Source organism: Temnothorax nylanderi, unplaced genomic scaffold, assembly GCF_030848795.1.
Source record: "Temnothorax nylanderi isolate EJ_2023f unplaced genomic scaffold, tnyl_v1.0 TNYL_tig0432_pilon, whole genome shotgun sequence".
NCBI classification, from domain to species: domain Eukaryota; kingdom Metazoa; phylum Arthropoda; class Insecta; order Hymenoptera; family Formicidae; genus Temnothorax; species Temnothorax nylanderi.
In genome coordinates this window covers 39987-62213 of record NW_027249494.1, presented here as the reverse complement: position 1 = coordinate 62213, position 22227 = coordinate 39987, and the positions used below count along the sequence as shown (strand labels likewise).

Genomic DNA, 22227 nt, shown 5'->3' with positions numbered 1-22227 from the left:
GAATAGCGGATGAGAGATTCTCGCAGTATCTTTCAGGCGCGAGATTTAAAAGATGCTTTTAAAATACGCCCGATACGCGACGCGACGCCCGTTGGCGGTAGCATATTATTTCTCGCTGTAAATTCGCTATCGATCACTCCTTCCGTCGTCCCTCGAGTGGATCGTCCCTCTTTCCTCGGCACAGGCGACACACGCAGGCGTACATACACACGCACACACTACGCCATCTTTACATAGCTAGCGTAACACGTTTTTGTAATATATCAGAATAATAGACGTTCGCGAAAGAATCGGGGCGGAAAGAAGAAATGCGGGGCGAGACGAAAAGACATAATTGCGCGAGAAAGTGAAGAGAAAAAGAGAAGAACCTCATGCCAAGGTAAACATGGTGTACGATATTTTAAAATAATATTTGCAATATTTTTCTTTGAAATACAAATTGAGATAAATATATATGTACGAACCGACATAAGAGACTGTGCGATGAAGTAAAAGCTCGATTTTCCGATGCGTGTTATATATGCTTGACAGTCTTGTTTCTTTTTCCCTTTTTTTTCAAAAACTTCCTCTCTCAGTATTCATATTTCAAGAAGTTGATGAAAAACTACGCGCTTCCATTAATTAAATCCAACTCCGTTGGTTGTAAAGATGGGAGAATGTTGCACAGCGCGGTTGACCAGTAATGCGTTAAAAATGGAGAACATTCCCGGATCCGACGGCCAAATGAAGAAAAAGGAATCGGCCAGTTGTGAGCGCGCGCACACACGGACAATTTAGCGCCCGTTAGACAACTGACGGAGATTAATGGGGGCGAATATAGGCGTTCGGATAAATTGATTGTTACGGCTCGCCTCGGATAAAATGGGGCAGGCGTTTGTTTAGTTTAAAACGAGCGAGCATATTTCGCTCGGGCGCGCGAGCGCAACGCGAGTTCTCTCACTGTCCGCCTTAATTTAACGCGTTCGTCTACATGTCAATAATCTTTGGGTCGATACGGGGTCGAGAGACAAGTTGGTAATCGTCAACGTCGGCTTGCGTCGTATTTTCCTGCTCTTTAAAAGAAGTTCCTCGGAAGCAAGAAATGTATAAGAACCCGTCGAAATGTATTTAGCTGCAAAGTATAACACCAGGAGACTAAAAAAACAGAGAAAAAAAGTAGAGGAAGAAAAAGAACAAATATAGATCTCAAATAAAGTCATTTTTGTATAGTGCAATCGTCTCTCTCTCTCTCTCTTTCTCTCTCTCTCTCTCTCTCTCTCTCTCTCTCTCTCTCTCTCTCTCTCTCTCTCTCGATTTCTTGGTGACCTAATTAACCCCCGACGCAAAAGCTATCGCGTTTCACTTGACATTTAACAGATCATTTATCGATGCATCCACAATTAGACGGCAGGAAATAATTTGCCTAGTGCAGTTTCATCCACGTGCATTCAGGCGCATCTAATTTCGCAAGGGTAACCGCATCCGCGTATACCATTAATATCGCGCCTTCAACATCGTCTCATATTCATTACGCGGCCAATCGGTAATGAACATCGCGAAGCAAAAGAGAGATCGATAAATATAGATACTGCGTCAGGAGTGTGCAGCCAATGCGGCGCGGGTGTAGAATTAAAGCATTTTAAAGCGCGTTTACTTTATTAATGCTCCGCGATTGGGGAAACAACGTGAGTTCCGACTGAATTATCGTGGCCCGCCCGCCCCCCCGCGAGGATTATCTTCTGAAAAATCGATCGCATATTTCATCGAACTTATATAATCGCCAAATTCCCGTACGATCAAAGCGGCGCACAGTCTGTCGAATATAATCCGGCGATTACCATAAGCACGCACGGAGAAAAACTTGTTCGAGTCTTAATCCGCGTTGAAATAAATCTCTTTCTTGTGAAATGTTTTGTTAATTTAAGAAAAAGGTGGCGAAACTTCCGAAAACATTCATGCTCAGATTTAGGTCAAACTTTGTAAATAGGTTCCTTTTAAGATAAAAAAGACATATACCAAAAAGATTTTTTGCGACTCCAAAGTTTAGCAACTTTTTAAATATTTTTTCGAATTAACTCAGTATATTACGAGTGAACTAACTCAGTATATTACAAACCAAAACAGCTCTTAAGTAATGTAAAAAACCATAAAGTCATACCCGTCAAAGTCATAACATAAACATCATTGGCGAAACTTCAGAAAATCAGAAACGTTGTAAACCCATGTGACAACTCGTCTCGCGTGAAAAGTGTATGCGTGGAGGCAGTAGGTTCCGCCCCCCCTGGGGGGACTCCACTACTTTTAAACTAGACACATAGTGTACCTTACAAAGTACATGCGTGAACTTTTCACGCGTGGAAAGTTGTAAACCCATGTGGCATCTCGTTTCGCGCGAAAAGTGTAGGGGAGACCGGGGCTAGACCGTTAGTTTTTTTTCGGTGCCGATTTTTAACAACAAAATAAATAATTGTAGTTAAATGTGGTATACCACTGTAAAGAGTGAACCTTTAGCTACAAAATTTATACAGGAAATTTTTATCTACGTCGCTTTGTTTAACCGGTATAGAGCAAAAACGACAACGGTGCAAAAATTGAAATCTCAAAAATGCCGGGGTTGAACCGCCACCCCCCCCCCCCGGGATAAATCAGTTTCAGGTTTGATCGCCCATGAAATATTAGATATCTACACTGGATTCGTGTTCAGCATGCATTACTCTTTATAATCAGCATGCATTTATAATCACGTACCTCGAGATTTGGAGAGCAAATATTATTGCAGATATTACAAAATTTCCACGCGCAGAAAATTTCACTTTTCACCACGAAAACACGTTTGCCTCCGTAAAAATCATAACACGGCAGGTAACCTGCCGAAACTCCGTTGGTCACATGGGTACCATAAGCAGCGTTTACAATGTTAATAGCGAGTTCGCACAATATACAGGTTCCGAGATATTTGATTTGGCGGATTTACCCCGTTAGCGGTCTAGCCCCGGTCTCCCCTATGCGTGGAGGCAGTAGGTTCCGCCCCTCTCCTCCTGCAGGGGGGTCCACTACTTTTAAACTAGACACATTATGTGCCTTACAAAGTACATGCGTGAACTTTTCACGCGTGGAAAGTTGTAAACCCACGTGGCATCTCGTTTCGCGCGAAAAGTGTATTGCTAAACTTTGGAGTCGCAAAAAATCCTTTTGGTATATGTCTTTTTTATCTAAAAGGAACCTATTCACAAAGTTTCATCTAAATCGGAGCATGGACGTTTTCGGAAGAACAGCCTCAAAATCAATCATTTTAATATATTAGTAACAAAACTACTATGAGATTTAGAGAGTTACGAATTTGTACAATCTCGATGTTTCTCACGAGGAAAAGAACGCCATATTACATACGAAACAATAAATACAATTGGTAAGTGAAAAAGGCAATGCGGTAGGTAGGAGAGAACGATGCAAATTCTGCGGTGACAATAAGCCACCGAGAGCAAGGCAAATTTGGTAAACTTCGGCCGTGTAATGCCTCCTCCTCCCATGTATAAGCATCCCCTGTGAGTGTTTTGCTCCGAAACTTTGATGAATGGACTTTACGACGTCGTGTTCGCTGCCTACGCCGTCGTACTAATACACTGTCTTTTGGCAACTTTAATAATAATCACGTGTGACATTTGCGCCGCCGTTTCTACCGCGATAAAATATGCTGAAATTTAAAGTCGTAACTTTAACTTTTAAAAAGTTGGAATGCAATGGAGTTTTAGAAACTCCAGTGTACTTAAAAAGAAACAAAGAAAGAGTTTAACATGTGTACAGAAAGAAGAAATCAAAAAGACTGGTGAATCTTACATCGTGATAATAAAATTCTAATTACAATAATTAATATATGTATATTAATAGTTTGCTGTATAATAATTAATAACAGGAATCTTTATTAAATCGACGCAAATGGCGAGTAACAATAACGCTCAATCACGACGTTTCGACCCGGGGGATTGGGTCCTTCTCAAGTGTCTTGTAACAAAAAAACGGTAACGCCTGAATTAGTTGGAATTCTAACAAGATTATGACGGAAATAATTAGATGTCCTACCTATAAGATGGCATGGAACTATCGCTCTCGCGTGAACATCTTAGGAATACGAAGATTTTGACCGAAAAAGTCATATGTCAAAAGCTAAATAAAAAACCTTTCCGTTAATGGTCGTTGTCAAGTAAAAATAAAAAATAATAAAAAGTAGAGTGATGAGTAATTACATGTTCGGTATCGTAGAGCACCTTGATGTAGATTTCATAATGTTAATGCGCAATGCACAAAACCGTTCTTTGTGCATTGCGCATTAACATTATGAAATCTACATCAAGGTGCTCTACGATACCGAACATGTAATTACTCATCACTCTACTTTTTATTATTTTTTATTTTTACTTGACAACGACCATTAACGGAAAGGTTTTTTATTTAGCTTTTGACATATGACTTTTTCGGTCAAAATCTTCGTATTCCTAAGATGTTCACGCGAGAGCGATAGTTCCATGCCATCTTATAGGTATAATAGGACATCTAATTATTTCCGTCATAATATTGTTAGAATTCCAACTAATTCAGACGTTACCGTTTTTTTGTTACAAGACACTTGAGAAGGACCCAATCCCCCGGGTCGAAACGTCGTGATTGAGCGTTATTGTTACTCGCCATTTGCGTCGATTTAATAAAGATTCCTGTTTTAAATTTCTATTGGCGGATTAATCTTCATTTTTGAATAATTAATAAGCTAATGTAAAATAATATTTAGCGTTTTAATAATATATTTGACATATTCAACAATCGCTATAAATGTAAAATTTAATTATTTGCGATAATTTGCTGTATTAAGTAACAGAACAGAAGAAAAAGATTTTCATATCAGAGAATTATTAAAAAGTTTCCTTAAGCAGCCGTATTGTGCGGTAGCACTATATATAGTGCTTCAGAATATATAGTTCTTCATTTTTACGATCACTATAAAATGTGTAAAAATTTCATTTCTGGGACGGGACGGGATCTTATAAAAATGGGAAATTTTTATCGCAACAGTGGGCACGAATTTTTAAGCGGAAGATGCGACCCAGCTCGTAATTGTTCCTGCACCGTTCGCAATTTTCGCAGGTTCGTAAATTTCGCCGAGGAGCGACACGCCGCCATCGCTGACGTATAACCGTAACTTTAATATGATTTATTCGCGAGAAAGATACGAGATCTATCCGGTAACAAAAACTCGAAAACAAAAGTAGACTTTCAGAATTTTTCGAATTCTTTTTTGAGGTGTAACTTTATGCAGAAAAAATTAATCAAAATAAAATATTTAATAGAAAATTAATTAAAATACCAAGTTATATGTATAGAATACAAAACTTCATCTCAAAAAGATTCAGTTGTTATAAAATTAATTTCGTTTATAAATAACTCGAGCGGACAAGTAACCAAAATTATAAAATATATATCATAACTTTCAGTGTAAAGATTACATATACTCGCGAAGCGGGAAGCGCTGAAAGTATTGTGAACTGAATTTACTCGCGCGACAATAAGAAGTCGGCGGTAAAACGAATAAACCGTAAAATGGAACAATAGATCATCCGAGGATATTAATTTTCCACTTTCAACTCTACTTCGCCGGCCTCGTCCTCTCGGTGCTTTTACATTTGCGCCCGATATAACATTGCGCTCGAATAATGCATAGACGCGAATGTACGAGAAAAAGCCGACGGGTGCTCGAGACAATCTTTTTTTTCTCTTTTTCATCGCGGAAGTCGGCAATGTGTCGTGCGAATAATCCGACGAGTTAATTAATTAACAAGTTGATTAACGAGGAAATATCTGCCGATTCTCATGACGACTCTGTCGATTTATCCTGAATCTAATGAAGAATTAAAAAATTCGACATTTATTTTCGTGCAAGAGGCACGTGTGCACCGTAATTAAAGAAAAATACTAAACACCCGGATTAATATTTTTAACCGTTAACAGATTAATAAGATTGTACATTGTTCAAATATCACTCAAATGTTTTTATATAAACAGAGCGTCGGTTTCTTTTGATAAGGTAAATTGTATCAATAAGAAGAATGGTAATATTCGTGGATGAATACCGGACGACTGTGCGAAAGATATTCTCTGTACATTTAGAAAGAAAGAATCGAGCGAAAAATATGAGACGCTAAGAGAGCGGCGTTACAGCCGTTACACCAGGTAAAATTAACAACGGTACATTTTTCGTCGGAATACAAAATCTTTTGTTCCGCGACGTTGAGCGCTAATGAGATTAAAGCAAGGGAGAGAGAAGAATAGTAAATGCGAAAAGGCAACCCACAAATGCGGCCCACTAACACGCTGCGAGGTTGAACACAAAGATAAACGAGATAGAGGTACAATGGTGCAAAACGGGAGCGCAAAAACATAGGTAATTAGCTGTCATTGGAATGCAGCATTCATGGAACACTTTCGATTTCGCGGTTCCTCGAACAGGCAAATGTGTACGAATCAATCGCGAATAAAGCACTCGCGCCAATCCGCCGCTAATTAGTGCACGCGCGCGCACCGCAACACTCGCATTAATTTTCAATAGTGCCAGAAAGCTGTAACGCATTTGTCGGCAGCGCGACAATTGTTGCCGTAAAGCAAACGTCAATGTCTCGCGGCTGACATTCGCGACAGGAAGCGATAGGGATTGAGATGTTGATCGCATATTTCGAACGAAATGCCGAACAGCCCGTCAAAACGCGTGTGATAATAACGGTGAAAGATTTAAAAAAAATACAAAGGCTCAATTCTCAAGCTGGATTAAAAATTGTAAGTTTAATAATAAAGATAAATGAAACGTAAGTTTAGACGATTCCGAAAAATTCGCACCTCGATTCTTGGATGTACCTTTACATCCTATATTCCCTACTCTACAACGATATAATTATAGGTAATATGTGTGTTAATCGTATTATAAAATATATAACATTTTATAATATGTGTGTGTGTGTGTGTGTGTGTGTGTGTGTGTGTGTGTGAAATTCTCAATAAATATATTACAGTATTCCTACCATTATACAAATAAATTACAAATCGCGTTCCGTGTTTCATTTAAATTCATATTCAATTTAATAAAATTCATGTTCGATTATCTCGAATCTCTCGGCATCGCGAATCCATTCTCTTTTTCTCCTTCCTCGATTTTTCACTCTATATTTTTATTCGTCCTCGCGGAAACACTCAGGGAAAAATATTTCACAATATGAAAAACGCGGCTCTCGCATACTGTCCCTTCCGATGTCGGGGCTCGGGGATGATATTGTTTAAGTCATTGTCGCGCTCATGCGTGCGACAGCTTGAAGCACCATCGTCCGATTTCCAAAGCAGATCTCTCCCCCCTTCCCCTTCTCAATCCGATATTCGCGCAATTGCCACCGCAGAGACCGTCCCGCGAATCGTCCGCGCCAGGTGACAACCGCGAGATTGGCGATGACAGCACTCGACGGTCGATGACAGACGCCCCCGTGGAAAAGTTAATTCCTTTATTCAGAAAACGATCGGAAATTCAAGAGTCGCGTCAGTCGCGACTAACGTGGATTTCGCGATATTCTTCGAATTTCATATTGGCACATACTTTAAGCAAAAGAATGATATGTTGTGAAGTAGCGGACAAGCGAGAAGTAGAGCCGCCGAAATTTTCATTCATGATCATCTCGCATACGCTACAGGATTATACTTAAAAAATTAAGAAGAATGGTAGAACTTATTCGCGGCGAAGAATTACAACGCTTGATATAAAACAATTAATTCATTGGTTAATACAACGTTGTCGAGCGATCGTGAATAGCGGTGTAACCAGCACTCGACCACGGTGCTGACGGCACTCGATTCATTTCGACTACACTCACTTCGACTCCTATTTTCCATGGGCAAGTACTCGTGGATCACGATAGCGGTATCGAAAGCTCTTTTTCGCGCGACGTGAATTTGCGGACGACAGATCGAAGTGGTCAAGTATCTCGCCGATATCGGAGCGCAATTGACGGCTTGAAGGAGCTTCATAAATCAGGCAGATCGTCGAGAGAGAGAGAGAGAGAGAGAGAGAGAGAGAGAGAGAGAGAGAGAGAGAGAGAGAGAGAGAGAGAGAGAGAGAGAGAGAGAGAGAGAGAGAGAGAGAGAGAGAGAGAGAGAGAGAGACGGATAGAGGCCTCTCAAGGGAAATAAAGCGAGATAGAGATAACAGAAGATAACGACAGGTGCCACGAGCGGCTTCGAGGACCTCTGACAATGACTGCGATCCTATTCAGCGTATCCTCGAAGAGTCATGAACGGAGAAAGAGAAAGAGAGAGAGAGAGAGAGAGAGAGAGAGAGAGAGAGAGAGAGAGAGAGAGAGAGAGAGGGGGGGGGGAGAGAAACACGACCCGCCTAAACTGTCCCGCGATCACTCCGTCAATAATCTCGTTCACGGAGTGTGTGCCACTGTCAGCGCTTATTGACACGCTTCTCCGTCGCGAATGTATTGCGGATGACGGGCCCGAAGAGCTTCGATAATTCGAGTCGCGTCGCGATTTCACGTCTCGCTGTTTAATTATTTTACAGAGAAAATAGAATCGTCGACGTTACGCGGCTTTCTCTCGCAACGGATTAAAAATAAAAATAATAAAACTGAAATCCACGTTCTCGCATCGTAATTCTCTTACGGTATAATTATTTTACTCTCTAAATCTCATAGAGTGGTTTTGCCATTAATATATCAGAGTGATTGCGTCACTCCAAAAAGAGAGGGTTGCAACTCTAATTGAGTAAATACGGACACTCATAAGGTAGGAGTGAATTTTTAGAGCTACTTTACCGGAGTGATACGATCTCATCACTAAAGTGAATCACGATTTACTAAAGAACGATTCACTAATAAATGACTTTACCAGAGTGACATTTTTTCACTCAAAATTGTAGAGTGACATAATTTAGTCCTATGGACACTGATCTACTGCACTCGAAAGGAGTGCCCTTTCACTCCAACTTATAGAGCATAATTTTACTCTTTCTTAGAGTGGCGAATAACTCGAAGTGCACATTGCAGGCTCAATTTTAATTTTTCGTTACACTTGCATTTCACTCTTTAACTTTTAGAGAGTATAAAATACAATTCTTTATTTAGTCGCTGCTTCTTTGAAAAAATATAACGGCAAAGAGTGTACATATATATAAATTTGATGGATAAGTGCCATGTATATAAATATCGACTTTGTATAATTTCCGACCTTATGCAAACGTTCCACATCTTGGAGAATTTTCCAGCGGGATTCCGTGTGCCGCGATCGGTGGAACTTTCCCATCCATATCCCGTCGGTTCCTGTCAATTCAACGAGAGCCGATCCAATTATCTCGAGACAATATTAGGAGGATCTTCCGTCTCCCCTTCCGCCACCCCGCGCCAATGTACTGCGACCGCAATTGTGCGGATAATAATCGCGAGTGTGGGCCGCTTCCGCAACAACGTGCTCGAATTAATTAATATACGTGCGCGAGTGTAAAATGAGACTGTTAACCATCCTCACATCGAACGCGAAACCGTCGGCTGCACTCGTTTATCTCTTTTCCGTTAATTTGCTCTTTTATTCGGACCCTGTGTACATGTCCTGTACACGAATTTTAAACCACCGTTTATGTACGCCGCAGGGATTTACCTGCCTTCACGATCAGCCGCATCAGTCTTCCGCGCCAATGATGCGATTACGATCGCATATTAGTTAAGTTTGCATCGATTCGAGGCTCCGCTGGACTCCTCGCGATGTGATAATGGAGTATATCGCAAATCCTCCCGTTGCAATTATACCTACTGCCCTTAGGCTTGATTTAAAAAAATATTTCGAATAAACGTTTATTTGTTTCCAAAAATTAGCACTCTCTTTATTGTTCGTAGATTATTAATGTAATTTAATTCTAGGTCAAGAATTTCAATTATATTTCTTTTATTTAATATCTCGATTGATTTTAAAATCAATAAAGCAGCAGCCTGTTTAAATTGCTGATTTGATTTAGGGGAAAGTATACGCTCATACTTTCCCCTACTTTTAACTCAACATGTTTTTAGCGGGATTTCGATAGTGAGGTACGGCTAGTAGCAACTATTTGGGTAGTTGTCCGGGAGCAACTATGCGATAGAGAGTTAATTAGTAGAGATCCTGCGGGACAAAGCTCGTCCTCGTACAAAAGCGCGCGTCAAATTGAATCGGGCCGATCCGGTCGTCCGTCACGCGGAATCGGATCGGATCGGTCGGCGGGCTCCCGAATTGCTCGGGGCGGAACGAAAACCCATCGTTATTTCGGTACGGCGCGGCGGTTTGCAGACACCCCCGTTGCGTTGTGTCGTGCCGTACGTCGTGGTTAACGTTGATCCTTTGTCGTCGCGTTACACAACGGCGGCAGGACGAGCGTTTAATGAGTACGGAAAAGAGAGTGAGTCATCGATCCTGCCATTGCGAAACTATACTGGCTATTTGCATCCAACTGTAGAAGAGCGATTTCTATGAAATCTCGGAACGAAACGTTGACTTCTGCTTTGAGAAAGTGATCGTTTTAGACTCCCAAATCCTTAAGAAATTCAAATTAAATTATAACTTTGTGGAATTAAAATTAGAATCGGAATTAGAATTGGAATATCGCTCGAAATGTATAATCGAAATATTATAGTGTAGATGAATGAATTATGAAGTTTCGAATTATTTCGAATTAAACGAAAATCAGCTCGTCTATTTTTTAGCAAACACCGAATAAATATCTTAGTAACGTTAAATTAAAACTATATAATTCATGACATTGGATATCTATACTACGAGCCGCACTTCCTATACGGTTTCACGCCTAAAAACTTCAGCGGGAGATTTATTATCCCGGAAATTATAAAAAAATAATCCCTCGAAGTTCGATGTAAAACAGGGATTTCCATTTTTTACACGTGAATAGATTTACGAGGGTGATAAAAGGACGCATTTCCGAGAAAATTAACTGGCATCTCCGAGTCACGATCGCGAGAAAATTTATCGATTTAACATTTGGTCGAAGATGAATACGTCGATGGCAGTGATTCTATCTCTCCGCAATCAAGTCGACGCTTGTATCGGCGATGTTTCACAACTTCCTTTAAATTAATCCGCAGGCTCGGCGGAAAATTCGAACATGTCCGTAACACGTGATTCAGTCGTCCTATTATATCTCCCGCCCGGATCTTTCCCGGATCTTTCGGCCAGACTTTATTGTCGCTCTCTCGACCGAGAGGAACGCTCGTAATCGGAAAGGGGCAGACCTTTCCGCAACAGCTTGCAGTATTTTCTCAGTATATACTGGGAGTAATCCGCAGGAACGAGGATTCTGAAACATCTCCCTTTTGGCTTTGAGGATAAGATAAAAAAAAACTTGAACAGATGTGGGATAATCTCTTTGTAAATATATCCAGCGTCGAATAAAAAGTCATATCAGAAGAGATCTCTTTATTTTATTAAAGTAATATTCCTTCTTTGCGTTTGTCAAATAACACTTATACGTAATTTAATGGCTTTTTAATAAAAAGAAAAGGCAAGTAACCGCGTGACCGTGTTAAAGATGTGATCTTTCATTCGACGCTACACAGCGTTCGCGAGATACTCAGGCTCGATAAACTTTATTACTTATCTTCGCGGACAACTTTCAGCTCGGCGGCAGTGTAAACGAGAGAGTTTTATATACCTATATACATACACATAACACATATATACTGAACAGCAAACTTCATGAATTACCCGGGCGATGAATTAAGAAATCCCTTCTCTGTCATTACCTCCGTCGATGACTCGATCGATTAATGTTCCCTACCTAACCGGAAGGAAGATGCCGAACTTTCGCGATTAGCCAGCGTCTCCTGAACGAGAATCTTCGATAAAACGAGAATTCTACGTAAAGTAATTCCGGGATGTCCCCGGGGAAAGCGCCCGAGCACTTCTCTCTGAATCGAGAAGAAAATAAAACACATCTCGAATTGCAATATGTATTTAAACTAAATATATAATTTGAATCTAGTACGAGCATAAATTTCTGCAATTTGAGAAGCAGTCGGTGGTATTACAGTCTCGTTAATATAAAGGTATTACAGAAATTACATTTTAATTAGAGGTGCCAGAGGCTAAAGTGAAAGAAATGGCGATTATTTAGAACAGTTGAGGTATTCTGATTATAATCGATTAAGTATTGCTAACTTGAACTCTACGGAAAAATATCATTTTCAAATTCCTCCGAGAATATATAAATATATAAAGAGATATTTCTCTCTCTTCTTTTTATATTTCCATATGAGAATATAATATGCAGCTGAGTGATAGGGTAATGGAACATTCTACATGTAGAAATATTGAAGTCGCGCTCGAAGCGAAGGATCGTGTTTTACGTTTTTGCGATACTTGTCCTTGAACAAATTTTGGGGCGGTTTCACTGGGTTTCACGAGAGAAGGCGAAAGCATTACATGTGCGATAAAAAACGACAGGTCTTATCGGCAGGCGAAGAAGAAGAACGTAGAAATAAAATGAGGGACGAAGGAAGGGAAAAAATGGCCTGGATGTACGAGGTAAGTTGAAAGAGATGAGTTTCCGGAGTTTGCGAATGAGGTAATAAAATATTCCAAGAAGTTCAGATTCTTTTCAAGGACTTGGCGGTCGCGAGCGATATCTACAAGAAAGTTGATCTCCGCGGAAAGAAAGAGAGAGAGAGAGAGAAAGAGATAGTCGTCGAATAGTAAATGGCAGAATAAACGTGAAGCTGTAAAGTCCATTTTTGCAATCATCAGTGGTACAATTGCATACAATTAGCACTCAATTAACTGTTTAAAAAGAGAAAAAGTGGAAATTGGTATACACGGTAAAAAACATTTTGTATTTAAGTGGATTTTTATTTGTGTAGAAATTTTTGTGTTAAATTTTTAACGTACACTGGTGTTAATGTAACATATTGTCATTGTGTTATTTTGACTTTTCTGCGTTAAGTTAATATTCAACGTTGCTGTAAAGTCCATTTTTGCAATCAGTGGTACAATTGCATACACTTAGCGCTCAATTAACTCTTTAAAAAGAGAGAAAAAGTAATAAATGGTATAGGTACACGGAAAAAAAACATTTTGTATTTGAGTGGATTTCTATTTGTGTAGAAATTTTTGTGTTAAATATTTAATGTACACTGGTGTTAATGTAATTTTGACTTTTCTGCGTTAAGTTGATATTCAACGTTTCTAAAAGTTAAAACAACACAATTTATATGTAAATGTACACAAATTCTTGGTGACATATTTTATATGTTAAAATAAACACAATTTTATGTTAATTATTCACATATTACTTGTGTTATTTATTTACATATTTGCCTTCTGTTAAATTTAACATAAAAATTAGAGTGGGTAAAGTGGGACATGTAAAATATGTTAAATTTAACACAAAATTTTTTACTGATTATAATCAATGTAAACTGTCACGTTTTAATAAAATAATAATTTATTATTGTTACTGAATCTCTCTGTTCCGTATAACAATTTTAGTTTAGTATAATAATTTATACTCTTTTTTAAAGTTTCAACACGTCGAGCTAAAATTAATATTTTTATTTTTAAATTAATTTTCATAATGCACAATATAATAGCACCGCCGCGTTAGGAGGCGTGTTTAAAGTGTCCTTATTTTCCGCAGCCGCGCTTTCCCTCGGCAAACAGAGAAAATTCACCTCGCGAATTTCGCCGCGTACCTACATCTCGAAGTCTAGAATTCTTCTTTCGCGTGAGGAAACAAACGAGCCCGGTGGGGACCGCGAAAACGCGTCGCGAAAAAGCTGCGCGCGTGCGCCACCGCTTTTCCTGATCTTTTCGCGCGATGTTTTGTCTTGCGAGAGCAAACACTGTGTCTCTAAACAGATAAATTGCCGACAAGAGACGGAACCGGTAGAGGTAGAGAAGACCGACGCGCGTAGCGTGTATCGATCGTGCACCGCCTTCGCGTTGCACGTCGTAAAATACAGAGAAGCTTGGAGACTTCTCGGGGACTCGTAAAAAGAAAAGGCAGTAAATGCGGTATTACCGGAAAACCATGTTTCCTCCAAAGCGGCTCTGCATGGCCGATGACGTTACAAAAGTCCTCAAGTCGCATGATGACGTTTACGTTCGACAAAAAGAATGCAACCTCTACGATTTTCTTTTTTAACGAAACTCAACTACTCTCCGTGGAATTCTTGTTTTTTTTTCCTGCACTCGCACGTCTTTTTGTCGAAATATTCCCCAGCGAATAAAGCTCTTTTCCCGATGAGTTTATCTGTACGACAAATACGGGATGTATTGATTCTTGGAATTCCAACAGAAGATGTAAGAAGTATTTGAAAATTGTATCTTTGTTACTTCCTTCGGCGAGGATGTTATTTCATAAAGGGTTTTTAAGAAACCTTTCTCGAAATTTACACAGATACGTCGATTATTTCGTCGTTTTTGTGAATCAATTAAATATTCATACTGGAATAGAAATTTCCAAAGTCATAAATCTCCGGCGAGAATAAAATTTTCATTGTAGATAAGATAAGGTCGAAATTTACAGTAAAGATAGAACAGTGCAAAAATAACTCCAAAAGTATGGATTTTTCATATTTCTCCTTTTTGCCGAGGGATCGAAAGAGTTATAAGGTAACAAAAATTGTTCGGACAAGTTCGGCAAAAATTTCTCCCGCACCCGATATTATACGACGCGAGGGAACAGGATTATGTAAATTCCTGTTACCTATCTTCGCGCGCCCATCTCTCTCAAACAAGAGCGAAATGCCGACTATACGGAATTATCGCGCCTCACGGTGTTAAGCTCAAAATATAAAAGTGAATAGAGGTATCGTGGTATACTCAGGAATGTACGTTATGCTTCCGAATTCCGTTTAGTTTAATGCGACTGACCTTTTAACGCCGTGCTTTTCGTGCTTTTCAAATTTTTTCAAATTGTTATTTTCTTTTCATCAATTCAATTCTTTTCATTTCAATATTCGCAACATGATTCGCGTATTATAATTTATGGGACATCGACAGATAATGCTGAATCGAATGAAATTGAACAATAATTAACATATTTCAGAAAACAAATAATTAATTTAATAGAATTACATGCTTGCTATAAATATAGAGCTATATATAAATATAATCAATTTAATCGTAAAAAAAACTACATGTTTGCTATAAGAAAAAGCAAGCTCGAACAAAATTATTCTTTAATCGCGAAGGGACCGTCGTTTTATCTTCTTTTTTCTCAAATCGGTCAGTGCAAAAAGTCAACCCTATTATATCCCGAGGTTTCTCGAGCTCGGCACGAATATCGTAGGGGCCATCGATATTAAACTTTTACGCGGCAGAGAGGTTTTCCGGCGAGATAAAATTTCGAAAAGATAAGAACAAAATTACTTAGGCAAATCCATTGTCGTACATGTGTGTGTGTGTGTGTGCACGGAAAAAAGACTTGGTTGAGATAACAAAAAAAATGGTCGCCTCGACCAAGTGCCTTGATTATATATGCGCCAGCTGATATCTTGGTCACATATACCAACGGCACTTGGTTATACTGCCATAGTTGGAGCAACCATAGTACTTGGTTATACTGCCGTAGTTGGAGCAACCATAGTACTTGGTTGGACCATCCAAAAGAAATTGGTAACACACATCGGTGATTTTCCCTTTCTTCCGTTCGTCTGCGACGACGGCGGCGATGGTGACGATGACGATGACGATGACGATGACGACGACGACGACGAAGATTCGCGCGGTCGGTGCGACCGCGCGAATCTTCGTCGTCGTCGTCGTCATCGTCATCGTCACCATCGCCGCCGTCGTCGCAGACGAACGGAAGAAAGGGAAGCACTCGTGTCAAAAGTCTTCGATTGCGGCGATGCAACCGGCGATCGCGGGACGGTAACCACGACGATGATGATGACGGTGACGATGACGGCGCGCTGGAAAACGTCGACGAGCCCCTCGGGGCTCGCGAGCGTCGCCGGGAATCCGGGACGTAGATTCTCCGCTGGCCGCCGCGCGTTGAAGGTTAGATTAGGTTGGTGAAGGACTTCGCGGGTCCGCCGGCGATTCCCGCCGCGCGTCCGTTCTCCAAGATACCGTTCGCGTTTCACCGCGACCGATACCCGCACACGACGCTGATGAGAAAAATCGTCAACGACGACGCAACGACAGGTCGAACGACATCCGCGTAATGTCAGCACGTTCAGTCTTCGACTGCAGTGCAGCCATGCTGCCATGGCTTAATTCACCAAGAACTTGGTTAAACTAGCTACGGTCAGCTACGGTAGCTGGTTTGTGAGAACTAATTTTTGGGTGACCAATCAGAATACAATTTCTTGGTTACCTCAACTAATTTTGTTGATTATAAGCACCAATAGTTCCTACCAAATTTGAATCGTGAAACAAATTAAGTGTACATGGTTACGGCAACCAAGTCAAAGGTTGTAGTTACCAATATATATGCAACCAAGAAAAACTTGGTAAATTCAACCAAGCCTTTTTTTCCGTGTGTGTGTGTGTGTGTGTGTGTGTATGCGAGATTTTATCGCGGCTCTGTTGCCATTCGAAACTGCAATGCAGCAACGCACCGTGCACCTTTTGCGTGGGATTTTAACGCTGCCGAAGCCCGAGAAGCTAATACGATACCGCGCTAAATTAATTTCGTCGCACGCGTTTATTCCTCCCCCTCCCCCCTCTTCCTCCCCTTCCCTCTCTCCATAGATGGCCCATTTTAGTCAGCAAGCCCGGACAAAGGGACTTTTAATCGAGTCAACGCGGTGCAGGAACAAAAAGCGAAGGCGGGAGAAAAGGGGAGAGGGGTGGGAAGGAGGGAGGCACAGAGAAAAGGGAAATTAGGTGTGCGCGCATACCTCCACGCGATACTAAACGCAACCGTATGTCCAATTAGCGCAATTAACCCGGGCCCCGGGTCGCCGTACACGTAAAACTCAAAATCGGATTACGCGCCCCGTTAAAAGGGCTATTAGCGGCGGATATTAAAAGTTAACGGTGCGGTCTAATTGCCGGTGTGATCGCTCGGAACAATCGTAAAGTTAAAAAAAAAGGGAAGAGGGGAAAGAAAATCGGGGAGGTGTCGTCGAGCTTCCCATTCGCGCTGATCTTTTCCTATTCGATCCTCTTATATATTTTTGCTTTCAAGACGAAGTTTGCTCGCGGCAGAATTATAATAAAAAAATGCAGCTAAAAAGGAAATTCCTTGAATATTCCTCGAACGGCGTTATATTATGTAATTATATTTTTATATTCATCTGAGCGAATAATTATAATTTATATTTAATTTCCTTGAAACCTTATTATACTTAGGAAAAGATTCTGCTCTAAATTTTACATAAAAATCACAATTTCTTCTTCAATGTAAAGCTGATGGTTTTGCGGTGTACCTCGACAATTTAATACTATATAAGCTATGCATAATGTCACTTAAGTAAATAAACTTGAAGTAATTTAAATAACTACGAAATTGCGCTCGACAGTAATTTAAACTTCGAATTATATTGTTTACGGTCTTGGAAATTAATTCATCTCTAATTTAGATATTTAACATAGAGACTTCCGTTGTCGAACAAGTTCGTGCCTATAGTCAAAGAACTTTCAATGACCGTTGTGAAAACTTTTTCGAAGAAATAATGAATACCGCGTTCATTAAACAAATAAAAAAAACATTCTCTTATATTACTGGGGCATTGCGACAAATTTACAGTGTAGGTAAATATGTCACATAATTCGTCCTGTTCGATTATAACAGGATCGAAGTGAACACTGATTTTCACCAATTACTCGCCATAATAAATCATTACGCGATCGTTCGCAAATATGGCGATGCAACAAAGGAATGAATTCCATAATAATTACAACAACGGAGCTTTGTTCTAGCCGCGTGCATAATATCATATTATTAAAATTTGTGTAACGGCCGGGCACATTACAGCAGAATGTGAATGTTAATCGTCCGCGCGACGTAGAAAGCGACTTAATAATCAATTTAATAATTTTCTCCCCGTTGTAATGATAACGAGTTCTTTTACTATTTTACAAAGAAATTCTGAAAACGGCTGTGCAAATCGCCTACCATACAATATTTAATTTGTCTCTCTTAGGTTTCTTTAATTATCTTTTAATTTTTTTAAAGAAAAAACTAAGATAAAATACAAAAATTGAAATTATTTACTTTTATCAGTTCTATAAAAAAAAGTTTAATTTTATCGCCTCTTGCGAATTTCTTTTCTCTCGCCTTCTCTCTCTTCTTGTCGTTTTGTTGCCCAAAAAATCCAAGCATCCCCTATTTCCTAGGGAAATTCGTGTATCAATCGCGTCGGGAAAACCCGCGGTGTCTATCTATCAACTGGGAGTCGCGAGAAAGGATGACACGCGAGAGGAACAACGTGCTTCTAAAATGGTCGTTTGTCATGGAGAATTGCTTCCGCCGCCATAAATCGCTATCGCTTGACATGTACCTTTCTCTACAAATTTCCTTTTTCTTAAGTAGAAAATAGTCTACGGAGAATAAACCTTCGGGATTCCGAAGAATCTTCTTCACTCCACGGAGGCTGATATACGTTATGTACATGTAATATATTGTTTCAACGTGTAATATAAGCAATATAATTAATTCACGTTATAATAAGTAACACAATTAATTGAAGAGAAAATGGAATATAATTTCATAAATACCTAAATTGATTTAGTTATATAAAATATATCACCTTTATGGTACATACGTTATAACAGATTGCTTTGTGTAAAATCTCTCATGTAATATAAATGACGATGTTAAAATTTTTAGTCTGGTTAGCGTCAATAAATAATTATTTTTATATTGCTAATGTAATAAATCGTAATAATGTACATCATTTTTTATTATAAATTAATAATACCATGACACACGTCGTCGTAAAGTTCGTCCTTTACTTTTCTTAAAAAGTTCTAATTTTGTCTCTCACACAAGAGATTCCGCCAAAACAATATAATATTACATTAAACAAAGTCAAAGTGGCTAAATTGCTTCAATTTCAATAAAAAGAACATTTTTTTCTCAGGAGAAAAGGCACAATCTCACCGCCGATCTCCCTTTTCTTATCCAGATAATCGATTTATGACTTCTTCTCTCCTTTCGTACGCCATAAGATCGTGGCGGAGATCCTAATCGCGCTGTAACCCAATTTAAGAAAGCTCCCTTATCTGTCTAACGGCCATTGGAAATGGCGAGGCTGCATGGGTACGGTCACGGGATCGGTGACACGGCACACATCGCCGTACAAGTTAACGGGAACGGTGATCAACGAGAGAAGGACGACGGTTCTCTCAACTGGATACAACTTGGAGGAGAAAAGGGACTGCTACTAACACGATGCGAGCGACCTATCGTGGACCACCGTGTAACTTGTCGCTTGTGTAAACGACCGTAAGAGCGTGTAAGCCCCTGCGCAAGCATGAGGATGACATCCTCGAGGACTCGACTTTGACCGCCCGTTAATCTTTCGTCCAGTTTCCCTCGTCGCGGTTAGTCCTGTATATCTTATACGTACACAAACTCCGAAAAGGAGATGTTTATTATTAGGTTGTTATATGCAAGTAAAACGAGAGCGTCAGTGCGTTCCCCGTGCGAGAAACTGACGTTTAATAATGTATTTGATCGAAAGAGAAGATCATTGCATTACGTCTTTGCATGATCCTTCTATAAAAATAGATTTGAGAAATTAACATGTATTTGATATGGTTTGAATATAGGATCTATACAATGCGCAAGAAATTGTAATAATTGATATTTTAATTAAATTAGCTTTATAAATAAAAAATTATAATTGAATAAAACTTCATGATTTATGTAAAAATATAAAGAACTTATTCAAGTAATTAATATACTGGATTAATATACAGTTTATTTAATAATTTATATTATTAGATACTTTTGTAATTTTAAATTTAAAAGTAATAAGTATAAATTTCAAATGTCAGCGCTCTGTTACTTTTATTAAAACTCGAACCACGTTAATATAATTCGAGAGATCTCCATCAGCACTTTCATTCGAATGCAAAATAATTTCCTTCCAAGTATGAGATTCTACATTATATTTAACTGATTCACTGAATTGCAATTTTCCGTAGATTTCACGGAGAGATTCGCGGTGGGTGAAAAGGATCGCGATACGGGATACCGCTCCTCTCGCGATCGATCGATCGATCGATCGAACTCGGCGGAGAAATCCTCTCGACCGGGCCTTTTATTTGCCGGATGCACGACTCGCGGAATCGCGTGATTCTCTAACTCCGCCTGATTCGATCTAGAATCGGGAACGGGGGGGTGCGCTGGAAATGAAGAGACATCTAACGCGCTTCCTGCAAAATTCATTTCCCGCCCTTCGGGATATTGAGGGACCGGAAGAAGACGAAAGCGTCGACGGGGCGCGGGAAAAAGATTAAATAATTACGGGAGATGCGTTTACCGGCTTCCGCCGAGGAGATGGAACAGCCCTCGTCTCTTTCGATCGTGACTTGAATATCGTCACTTCATTCAATTTAAAAAAAATCGTGGAAGCATCTTCATAATTTTACAGAACTTTAACCAAATTGTTCTTGGACAATGAAGAAATAATATTCCAAAAGAAGCAAACTATCAACCTTAAATAGAACATCCGTGTCTTTAATTCTATCGCGTGAGTGCGGGATTATTAAAAAATACTTTCTGAAATACTTCTCTCAAATGTGCATTTTTTTATTTTCAGATTAACAAAGGCTATATGGAGATTAGTATCGAAACTCGACCGCCACCCTCGATGTGACGGTTCAAAAAAGATTTAAAAAAAAAAGAAGGCTTCCAAGCAGACACCCGAAAGCGAGATCGTGTTCAAGATTGGTCCGCCAGCGCGAAGGGCTCCCGTCGATTTTTTTGTTTGGTTGCCCTTGCCCTTATCCAGGCGCGCACTCCCAGCCCTTCACTAGAGCTAGGGGGAGAAAAACCACGAGTGTCCTCTTTCCCCGAAAGGAGGGATGTCTCCCTCGCGGGGAAAGAGAGATGCCGTATGGCGGTTGCACGGCGGTATGTAACATCTTGCGTCGCCGCTTCGAGTGCATTTTGAGGGGTGGCACTCGAGCTTCGCTGGCGTGCACTTCGCGATGCACTTGGAGCGGAAGCGAACGCCAACCACCAGCCGCGATCGCGCAATTTCGCCAAGGGTCAAAGGGCTCGATGGCTCTTTCAAAATGAAAAAAGAGGGGAATCGTGCATTCTGGCTCCTCGGACGATGCATTCGAGCTCCCGGAGGTTATTCCCCTACAATTTGACTTGACGATAGAGTATTTCGGTTACATGTTTTGTAATTTGACGGTGCGATTCCTTCAGCGAGAGGTAGCCGCAACGGAATTGCATCTCATCGTCGTATTTCGCATTTTATGTCGCGCTTTCTAAAATTAAACCTAAAAAGAAACACTGCAGGTTCTCTCGTACGCATTAATTTTTGGGAAGTTGGAGGATACAAATTAAAATTTTATATTCTGGAAATATTAATAAAAGACGAAACACGAAAGATAGGATGTATTACACAATAATGTGTGTAATTTAATTATATGCTTTCTACCTTTTAAAAATTCAAGTTCTGTTTTTCAATTGGACATTGTATATAGCTAAATTATTATATTTGAAAATAATCGTAGTTCTGTAGTTTTTATTGGACATTGTGCACTGTTACATTCGTAGTGTCAAATTATGCTCAATTTAAGTCATTTTTAATAATTTCTACTAGGTCACCACTGCTCCTACTCAATATGTCGTTAATTTAACTAAACCACTAGAGTTAAAATAACACTATTTTGTGTTAAAATAATAAATTTTGGTAATTAACTACTACACGTGGTAGTTAAATATAACAAAATGATATTTAACTCAAAATATTGGTTTAAATTTTATCCTTTAATATTTAACAGTGTGTAACTATATTATTATATTTTTTGACTGTATATTATTTTCAATTTAAACGTCAATAAACGTTTATTTCTTTAATTCATGTAATATCACTGCAAAATTTCGTGTGACTATAAGAAGAGCTCTTTTGCCATAATTTCGTCGGAATTTGCGAGAAAAGTAATAATTTATCAAAGATACAAGACTTACATCTAATACATATACTAACTGCTCTTTAAAAATGGCTGTCAGGATGTGCGGAATAAAAATGGAGCGTTTGTTCGTTC

General features: G+C 39.5%; 1 protein-coding gene across 3 annotated transcripts in view; it reads right to left on the bottom strand.

Annotated features, from left to right (window-relative positions):
• Window positions 1-22227, bottom strand: part of Mmp2 (Matrix metalloproteinase 2) — a 103763-nt gene that overhangs the window by 43121 nt on the left and 38415 nt on the right. The window contains exon 1 of one of the 3 annotated variants that reach the window (XM_071721665.1): window positions 9235-9269. The exons of the other annotated variants lie outside the window; for them this stretch is intronic. Within the exon in view, the coding sequence (XP_071577766.1) occupies window positions 9235-9254 (20 nt within the window). The 5' untranslated portion in view covers window positions 9255-9269. Of the gene's footprint in view, window positions 1-9234; window positions 9270-22227 lie in introns of those variants that run through there. 3 annotated transcript variants of the gene reach the window in all.